At 39.6% G+C, this 10,392-nt stretch overlaps 1 protein-coding gene across 1 annotated transcript; it reads right to left on the bottom strand.

Annotated features, from left to right (window-relative positions):
- Positions 1-3,348: 3,348 nt before the first annotated feature.
- avpr1aa (arginine vasopressin receptor 1Aa) lies at positions 3,349-6,001 on the bottom strand. Its single transcript, XM_059335226.1, has 2 exons — positions 4,902-6,001; positions 3,349-4,058 (listed from the first exon to the last, which is right to left on the bottom strand). The coding sequence occupies exons 1-2, from the start codon at positions 5,848-5,850 to the stop codon at positions 3,775-3,777; spliced, it is 1,233 nt and encodes a 410-aa protein (XP_059191209.1). The 5' UTR covers positions 5,851-6,001; the 3' UTR covers positions 3,349-3,774.
- Positions 6,002-10,392: the final 4,391 nt, after the last annotated feature.

Below are 10,392 nucleotides of genomic sequence, written 5' to 3'. Positions count from 1 at the left end.
AGTTAGCTGTACCGTGGGTTAGCTGTACCGTGAGTTGGCTGTACCGTGGGTTAGCTGTACCGTGAGTTAGCTGTACCGTGGGTTACCTGTACCGTGAGTTAGCTGTACCGTGGGTTACCTGTACCGTGAGTTAGCTGTACCGTGGGTTACCTGTACCGTGAGTTAGCTGTACCGTGAGTTAGCTGTACCGTGAGTTACCTGTACCGTGAGTTAGCTGTACCGTGGGTTACCTGTACCGTGAGTTAGCTGTACCGTGGGTTAGCTGTACCGTGGGTTAGCTGTACCATTGCACCCTTAGTTCTAATCCACTAAAATCAACAAATCTGGTGCGATTTGCCACGTCTTAGTGTCTAATTCAGCCAAAATGCAAATATGTATTTATGAGAAAATACATTTATTTTACCTTGTTTTCATTTATGCTGGCCGGCCAATAGCAGTGTCTGTATTGGATTGAGGAAAGGCCTGGGTATCAGGTGGAGGGAAGCCAGCTGTGGACACAATTGTCCAGACAGACGGAAAACAGGACCTGCTTCCTGTGAGGAAAAACATGGTAGAAACTGTTTACTACTAGGAAAGGAAGCATGGATCTTCTTGGCATTAGACCCACACAATGCACAAGGAATACTCGGGAGAGAGCGTCATTAAGCAATCTTGCATCCAAGTGCGTGGGATAAACATGTTTTCTGTGAGCGATGGCAGTCTTTGAGATACTTCTAAACCACTTGAATGGTGGACAGGGTTTTACCAAGACACAGCAAACTGGTGCTTGAAGTCATGTTTAATGCCCGAGCGATTATAAGCTTGTGTGAAGTGGTTCTTCAATGGACAGCCGGGGAACAATGACCGTTATATGCATGTGCAGCTCACGTCTTCTGCTTCCTTTGTTCGGCCTCTCACCTCCCTGCATAAGCATTTTTATAAAACACACAGAGGATATGAAGGTCTTTATTGCTCTCAACAAATCCCTGTGAAACTAATTTATTTTTCCTCCTACAATCATCTCACTCGCAGCTCAGTAGTAGTAATAGTAGTATGGAATAGACAATGTATACATTTTCCAATTAATTTTACATACAGACTGGAAAGGCTTGTGTCTATTTTCTGCTCCAAGGAGCTTACTTTATGGCCACGCTTCTTGTTCTACGCCCGTTTATAATAACATCTGACATGTCTGCCTCCCTAACTTGCAGCCATAGTTTTTCAAAGTCTCTGGAGAAACTCAATCACTGCCTCCTGAAGTATTTACTCAGTCTAGACTCTGACTGATGACCCAGGCGCAGATCATGTTAGCACGGCAAGCCTTTCAGAGGCATGCTTATTAATGATTGGCATGTCTAATGAGAGGCAGAGCGAGTGCTGGACTGGGAATTTGAGATATGTCCGTCAGAGCTGCAGCGATACTCCGTCCATACCTCCTTAAGTGGAGAACATAGCTGCATAATCCCAGTTGATACTGTCTCGGATTCCCTGGTGCTTGTTTTATTTTATTTTCACTGCTGACAATGAGCATCTCTATCCTTATTGGTAACTTTCTCAGCCCTTATTTGAACGGCTCACATCATTTCCTGTAGGACTTCCCCTCCCATACGTCTCTCTGATATGACTAACAGACCTGCATGTTATGAGGTCAGATGATAAGAGATAAGCTGAACCACGGAGGATCAAGGGGGCTGGAAGGGGCTTAGTTACCAGAAGAGAAACTGCTTAATATCACCAGCTCTTTAAAGGCAATGTGCACAATGTAACACGCTGATAATGTTTTCACATTATAACGTTAAAAATGTAATTCAAATTATTTAATAACGCACAAAAGACGACAAGAGTTGCCGGATGACGTACCACCACTGCATTATTACATTAAACAATTATGATTTCATTAGGTGTAGCACATTTTTCAGCGAAAAACAGAATAATTAGTTAACTAAATTAGACACTAATATTATAACATAATCAAATGAAACCATGTTGCACTCCAAATTTAGTCTAATAGACGTCACACAATTAATTTTCTCACTAAAGTGGTATGGAGCCATGCAAATTTGGTTTTATTGGGGTTGTTTCCAGAGATCCCTTTCCTTGTTACTGGTTCATATATATCTTTTACAAGCTTTTATATGATCTGTTCATTTGTTATTAAGTTCTGCAGAGGCGGACAGCTTGTTGACTAAGTCTGCCATTAACAGGACTTCTTTTTCACTTCAGGGTCATACTAACAGTATTATCCCAAATCTTGGCAGGTTATCAGTGCTTAGATTGGCTACAGATATTCCAAATAAGTTCAAAATTGCTCAATTTTCAGCAAAAATAACACCAGGTTTCTACGGTTGTGTAGCAACATACATAACAAAGCAAGTGAAACCATCCGTGAAAACAGAAGACGACGCCAGTGTAGCATTCAGTGCATCAATATGTATATTTCAACACATATTTATAGGATATTTAGATTCTTTTCAATGTACACAAACAGACAAATAGGATTCATGTTGAACAGATTTACATATATTATTCATATTTACATATATTTAAGTGCTTTTTATGTACAAATATACTTTACACTTGGATAGAAATGTCTTTACACATCATAAGTGTTCTTGTGAGGGTCTGATAACCGTTGTGCAGAGATTGTTTTTGTCTGGAGTGTGAGGGAAGCCAAAACACAGACCCCCAGTGCTGCAGGATGTCAGGGAAAAAATTAGGAAGCGTGTTGACGTAGAGTGTGTGGAATGTGCGAGTTTCTCCCAAACATTTTATGAAAGCAGTGGGAGGGGCCAGAGGGTCAGTAGGTAGACTCCCCCAACACAGCCCCCCACACTGTGTGCAGGTCATGTTCTTTCTTTCTTTTTTCTTTTTTTTTTTTACAAGGGAATCCCATCTGACTCTTCTGAACACAAATGAAAGCCATTCTTTATAGATGCACACAAAGGACTGCCTGCTGCAACATGAAATAATTAGAAAAAGTATGGACAGCCTGATTAATAGATCAAGCCCAACCTTCACTTTATTATTATTCACTGTTGTGATAGGGCAAAGAAAAAGAGTTTCTTTTTACATAAGCCACAAAAATGTGGTTCTGAGAAAAACAAAAAATGGAAAGCTGAACACAAACGCTGAGGTGACTGCCTTAGAGATGTGCGGTCTGGACGAGTCTCTCTCCATCACCACACACCTCCTGGCTGCTACGTGAGTTCTGTCTTTGTAAACACTCAAACAGGAAAGGGTGTCCGGGCACTGCAGGGAAACATAACCACCGTTGAAAGCATCGGAATTCCTGGAAAGATGTTTTCTCAAGTATCAAAAGGAAATCACGGTCGGCTTCTTGATTACAGTACTCTGGACTGTGGATTTTTTTTTTTACAACTAAAATCAACAAAATGATGAAAAATCTGACCTGTCAGCATCAAGTACTTTTACGATTAATTGTGGAGAAATAAAAATATGATAACTTAGGAGTAAAACTATGCAATTTAACTTCCATTTCCAATATTTTTCTAATATTTTTGCAGAGGTTATGTGAAAAAAAGAATATGTTTGTACGCAGAAGCAACAGGACTATGGTAATATGTCTAAATTTCCTGTATTGTTGCAAATTATCATATTTCCATGATTTCCTTGCAAAAAGCTTAATGTGCTTGATAGTTTGTGAGTTTGGGGGACATTTCAGTCCCTGTCAGTCATGCCCAAAGTTAAGATGAGTTGATATGTGTACCTCGGTGCCACTCCCAAACATGTTTTTTTTACTCCCACCCCGGTAAACAGAGTAGCCTGGCTGTGTGTTTACTCCGCCTGAATGGAGGTCTTTGGAGAATTATCTAGTTCCCTCCAGTTGCTCGAGCTTCCCGTAGGGCTCCGATTAGTCATCTTAGTGAGCAACGTTGTTCTGCGGATGCTGCTGTCTGAGTCCTCCTTCTTGAAGTCTGCGTTAATTTTGTGGCAGCAGGAGAAGCAGTGCACAAAGTCCTGCAGGAGGTGGCCGCTGAAGATCATGTATATCCACGGGTTGCAGCAGCTGTTGAGACTGGCAAGGAGTGCAGACAGAGTCACTGCTGTGTTCTCAGAATCTGGAGAACAGAGAGAGGAAAGAGGAAAGAGGATGATTAATCCGCAAAACATCTGGTCCAAGCTGCGCTGCAGAAATGCCTGTCTAAATCAATTCATCTGGTGTTGAAATGTAAAACCCAATGTTTCTTCAAAGAGAAAATCTACCAAATGCACATAAATGTAAAGTTCGCTTCTACTCCAAATCAAATATATTGGAGTCTGGAGTTTTTTTGATCAAGTGTTATTTTCTTGATATTAGTGAACTGATCTGTCTGCTGCATTGTTGGTTTGCTACAGAAAAGTTCATTAAGAAAAACAAAACAAGCAAATGTAACTTAATCAGCCAGTCACAGTATTTTTCAGTAGTTTCAGGATCAAATATTCATCAGATCGACAGAATCTGATACTAAACTTGATGTGATGTCAAAGGTGCTTACTGGGGAGGAAATTAAATTAAGAAAACAACAAAAAAAATTAAATAAAGGTATCAGGGAACTTTGGGGATTCTTAGCCTCTCCCCTAATTAACTTGAACCGTTTCTGCATTCCGCTACAGGCTCACGGAGCTGCACTCGTGTTCTGCGTGTAAAAAGTGACTTGCAAACAATAGATCAGTTCAAACATTCTCCTTTTGTAGTTGTTATTAATTCATACTCGATTTACGCACATTTTTGGTTTCGTATACCAAAATAAATCCGTGCGTAAAGGCTGTGCGCACATATTTACGCATTGTGATTTACTATATTGTGGCCAGTGACCAATTATTTTCTGTGGGATGTTATAATTTGGCAATAAGGCACATCATCCCTGAAACTGAAACGGTTTTGAATTCAGCAATAAATCACATATTTCTTCATCACTCACCCGCATACTGGAAGTTTTCATCCCACACAGACCACATCTGAACTATGAAAAACGGCGCCCAGCAAATAATGTACGCCAAAACGATCACAAAAGTCATTTTAACAGTCCTCAGCTTTGCCCTTGATATAGTTGTAATGCTGCTGACTGAATGCTTCCCAATCAGCCCGTTCTTGTTGGCAGTACCAGCCGTCGTTTTCCTTTTCTTGTACTGAATGTTTTGCCATATGCTGTGGCAGATGAACCCATAGCACAGCATAAGAATTACAACTGGCACGAGGAAGATGCCCACGGTTATCCAGGTGATGTACGCCTTGGCCCCCCACGGGTCGATAAAGTGCGCCCAGCAGTCTTGGACATCCGAGCCGTTCTTGATTTCGCTCAGGGAGAAGATGAAGTACTGCGGAATGCTGAACACCAGGCTGCACATCCACGTGGAGATGATCATGATATAGGAGCGCTGGGTGGGCTGCTGGAGGGTTTTCAGAGGGTGGCAGATGGCAATGTAACGGTCCAGGGTCATCATCACCATCATGTAGGTGGATGCAAACATCCCCATCACCTGGAGGTGTTTGACTATCCTGCAGAGAAAGTCCGGACCGTAGAAGCGGAAGGTGACATCCCAGCAGAGCTGCGGCAGCACCTGGAAGAAGGCGACCACCAGGTCAGCCAGGCTGAGGTGTTTGATGAAAAGGTGCATCCGCGACATCTTCTTCTTCGTGTTGTACATCGCGAGCAGGACGCTCACGTTCCCAATCACAGCAACCACAAAGGTGATGCTCAGGACCATGATCTCGATTTGGGCCACCTCCTCGTTGCGCGCAAACGGATCGGACCCGTTCGGGTGGACGGTGTCGTTTCCAGGCGTTTCCATAGTAAAGTCATTAGAGGGACTGAAGACCAGAGACTGGTTCCCTCCGCTCAGGAGCACCGCATAGTCAGGAGTGTGCATGGCACTGCCCCTCTGTGCGCCCGAGCAGATACAGTGCCAGAGGGGCTGCGAGGTGCCTCTCCAAACCGTATATGGAGCTACCTGGTGCTCACACAGAGGGACCCGCTGCTCTCTGACTTGTGGCTGCTGCCGGGCCTTTTTAAACTCGAATCAAATTTCAGACCGCGTGTGCGTAAAGCAGATACACTGCAAAAAATTAAACGCCTTAAAAAAACTATTGCATGAAGTCCCACTATTTCCCACAAATAGGACATGTGCCCCCTGCAGGGCATGACATAAATAAGAATCATTTTAAATTAATTAGGTGATATCATTTATATAATTTGATTTTTTTTCCAGTTTCCAGTGCAAATTAATTATTTGGCATTGTGCATTTTCAGATTTATTACATAAAAATATTGGGAAGGTTTTCAAAGTTCACCATGATGGATAAGCATTTCTTTCTTTCTTTTTTCTTTTCTTTTCCTTTTTTTCTTCTTTTTTTCTTTTTTACAGTGCATAGCCAAGCCCATACCCATGGTGTACACATCCTCCACATGACCACAGTCCTCCCATTCAAAGCCAGAGCCACGTGTTTAATAAAGCAGTGTTTTGCCTTATAAAATCACAAAACAACACAGCTGCAAAAAGCCAAGGGAGTATATTCAGTAACAATTAAATTAAGCAGCTTAAATGATAAATGAAGAGTCAGATTCTTGAGTGAATTACTCAAAAAGGACATGCTTCTTTTTCCAGTTGACTGTAAGATAAACATTCCTTGTTTGCATAATGTCATCTGAAAATATTTAATACATTGACTGCTATATGAACGTATTGACCAACACAGTGGAATGTTGTTTGCTTACACCGCTGCTGAGTACGGCCTTATGCAATGATGAACTGATTAAAATTGCTTATCTCAAGTGCCTTACCGAAGAGAAATCACCAGGCTTTATTTATTCTGTGTCAGTGTTTCCTATTTAAAGTCAAGAGTCAAACTGAATAGAACGTTCTAGCTGCAAGAAACTGGCTTTGATTTATAATAATCATTTAGCTTGTTTGTGTTGTGTTGTAAGTGTATTCAAGTATGTGGTTCTGCAAATGTTGAGTTTCATTTACATTCATTTTGTCTGTATACAAAACTCACTTTCAGCAGAAAATGGAGAGGTGGTTTATCTCTGGGTTGGATCCCCTTGTATTTTGAATTAACCTGCCCTTTATCATTCCTGCACAAAACCCATTTAAGATCCTCACATTTTTTAACATGACATGTATTAAATTCCGAAATGGATAAGGGCCAGGTAATGCTACAACCTGATTTTCCCCAATACGTCTAATATACACTACTGGTCAAAAGTTTTAGAACACACCAACTTTTCCAGAATTTAATTGAAAATGATGCAGTTTAATGTCTCAGTGTACTCTGAAATGAATGCACATTTGCAACATTTAAAATTCTTTATTGAGCATGATAGTGTTTTGAAAGTAAAAAAAAGATTCAAAATCACATTTTATGTTGGACTAAAGGACTCAAAAAAGACACAAAATGACCAAAAAAAGACACAAAATGACAAAAAAGACACCAAAAGACACAAAAGGACTTAAAAAAAAGACACCAAAAGACACAAAATGACTTACAAAGACATGAAAAGAATTCAAAAATGGTCAAAATAGCCCAAGACTCCGTAGAGTTAAGTTGTTAACCCATTTCTTGTTCCCTGAAAAAGGCCTACTTGTATAATTCTGAAATGTACATTATTTTTCAGTTTTGGTTAACCTTACCTTTTTTTATTTACCTCTGGCAGTTCACCACTTACCTTTGTACCCTTTCAAGCTGTTCATTTGACTTGAACTGCTTGAATTTCAATAAAAAACTGGAAAAATTGGGGTGTTCTAAAACTTTTGACCGGTAGTGTATTTCCCAAAACAATAGTTGTGGTACTACCAAGAAAAGCTTATTCATGTGTAGGAGGATTTTAGTGCTACTACACCCTTAAATATTCAGCTTGTAGTCTACCTAACTGTTCAGATGGAAAACAATGTTCCTCTGATGACTTATTGACACAAGAACAATGAATCTGTGAATATCTTCATTTATAACTTTATGATATACTATATACTATATATACTTTATACTTTAATATAACTATATTTTTTAACTTTATTCTTGCCATTTCAACTTTTTTCTCAAACTGCATAATAAAAACAAAAACACCTACTCATTATTTTTTCATCCTACCCAATCCTCTTCTGTAAGTAAGTGCTTTGCTTTCATCACATTTAATTACATCAGCTCCTTCTACTATGTATTTTTCTTTTTAAAAAACTCTCCTCTCAGTGAATGTATGCTCAGGATTTCAAGCTTACACACACACACACACACACACACACCATGTTGGACTTGTGGATTTCTGTCAGTGTGTTTTGCGAAGAATGGATCATTCAGGGGTTGTTGTTTTTTTAATAATAATCTTTTTTTAAATGTCAGACCAGCCACAAGAAAAGGAAGCAGAAACACTTTAATTAGGCTGTATCTCTTCGGGTCACCTTCCAATCAGCAGCGGAAAAAAAGATCTGTCACTACTCAAAAAACTGTCTCCATCCTCCTGGAGAGTGAAAAACTTACTTTTCTGTTTTCCAAAAACTTTTCTACCCTCTCACCTGCTGTCTGCAGCCAATCAGGGAGGATCTTTGCAGTTAGTGCTGCTTATACCTAGATGGCATCAGTCTTCCTTAATTTGTTTCAAAAATGGTACACTGTAAATAAATATTCCCTTCTTTAAAGCTAACAAACTAAGTCTTAAGTAACTAATTGATTTACTAACTAACTATCTAACATACTTGACAGCAGAAATATTACACACAAAAACAATTTTTCATTCTTATTGGGTCAGGCAGGTCAGGGAAAAGTTGACGAGATAAACCAGGATTATTTTTTTAAATCTGACTCACTCACTCACCTTTCCATTGAACTATGTTGAATTTGCTTTATGGAACCAAATCAACCGAGAAGTAGTCAGATTAACTTAAATAAGCCTGGCTTATTTGGTAAATTTATGCAGCAGGCCCCAGATGAGCAAGAGGAATGCACCTTCCTGTCAGCATACATAACATGACATGACATAACATTGACACAGGGAAATTACATATTAAGAGCGGAGAAAATAGGCTCCATGGCGCACTTGTGTAAGTTGCATCTGACTTTATTTTGTTGGACTATGACTGTCTTCAATGTCCCAAAATCATGCTCACGTATACGTCTTAAAATTAGATTAAACATTAGAACAACTTTCCCCTTTAAGTGTCAGACTCATACACATACATCATTCTGCACAGCAAAGGTGAAACATCCAGGTAAATAACTAATTAGCAGAGCACATTTATGTGAAGGAGGCAGGGCTCTATACTGATGACATGCTGCTACTGATTCAATTATTTACAAGTATTTTAACTATATCAATTTGGAGTATATCCCAAAATTTGTGCTCCATGAAATAGCAACTTTTCTACGAACCTGAAGTGCTGTAAAAACATTTTGCTCCATAATTTCTAACAATGAAGCTATTACTAGAAAGTTTTCTACAGGGCTAGCAACTCCTCAAGGCAAGGCAAGGCAAGTTTATTTATATAGCCAATTCAGACACAAGGCCATTCAAAGTGCTATACAGGGGCAAGATTAAAATACATAAAACACATTAGAAGACATTTAAAAGCGAATAATAAAAAATAAAAAAAAGTGAATGAATAAAACATTTAAAAGCAAATTAATAAAAATTACAGGTTAAAATGGAAACAGAAAAGTCTTCAGACTTGATTTAAAAGAGCTGAGAGTTGCAGCAGACCTCAAGTTCTCTGGGAGTTTGTTCCAGAGATTTGGTGCATAAAAACTAAACGCTGCTTCTCCTTGTTTAGTCCTAACTCTGGGGACTGTAACATGTTCCGATTATGATGTCATTAGGAGCATACAACTTTAGATGATGATAATAAAATAAAATAAAATGAAATAAAAATGCATTTTTTTTTTATCATTGGGACGATTAGAATACTTTTAGGTGGTAAAAAAAGAAGTATCAAGCCCTGGGAGAGGAGCTTAATAATTGAACTTGTCTCACTCTTGTAGTTTTCCTTGTCAGAGCATCATTGCAGGCTCCGCTCTGGCACACTTGTCTACAAGTTCTTTGCTTTAGCATCTTTAGTGTCGCCTCAGCTTCCAAGTGACATATAATGTGAATTGCTTATTACAGTTTCCATTGCGAAAGCACATGATTGCCAACTGACCGTGGGTATCCGGCAGCTATAAAGTTCATCAGATCCATGTGCTGATAGTGCAGATAGTTATCTTTATTGCGTTCACATAGCAGTCACTGTCCAGATCTCCTCTTCTTCATTTCCGATGGCCCTTGCAGTGAGCGGTGCAAACTGGAGCCTCTTTCCTAAAAAAATTTCCTGTCGACCGGTTGAACTGGCTTAGCCGTATAATGAAGTTTTCTCAATTATCTCCTGTGTCAGTCTCTGCTAATCGTCCCATCAGAACTACAGCCCGGGACATTTCTGATGCCTTGG

The sequence above is a fragment of the Centropristis striata genome, chromosome 6 (genome assembly GCF_030273125.1).
Source record: "Centropristis striata isolate RG_2023a ecotype Rhode Island chromosome 6, C.striata_1.0, whole genome shotgun sequence".
Classification (NCBI taxonomy): domain Eukaryota; kingdom Metazoa; phylum Chordata; class Actinopteri; order Perciformes; family Serranidae; genus Centropristis; species Centropristis striata.
Note: the sequence above shows the minus strand (reverse complement) of the source record. Positions and strands in the feature narration are given on the sequence as shown.

Excerpts from the sequence above, each read along its gene's own strand:
- avpr1aa (XM_059335226.1), bottom strand. The coding sequence starts at position 5,850 with ATGCACACTCCTGACTATGCGGTGCTCCTGAGCGGAGGGAACCAGTCT. Across the intron at positions 4,059-4,901 it reads TGAAAACTTCCAGTATGCGG|ATTCTGAGAACACAGCAGTG; the intron begins GTGAGTGATGAA and ends TCTGTTCTCCAG.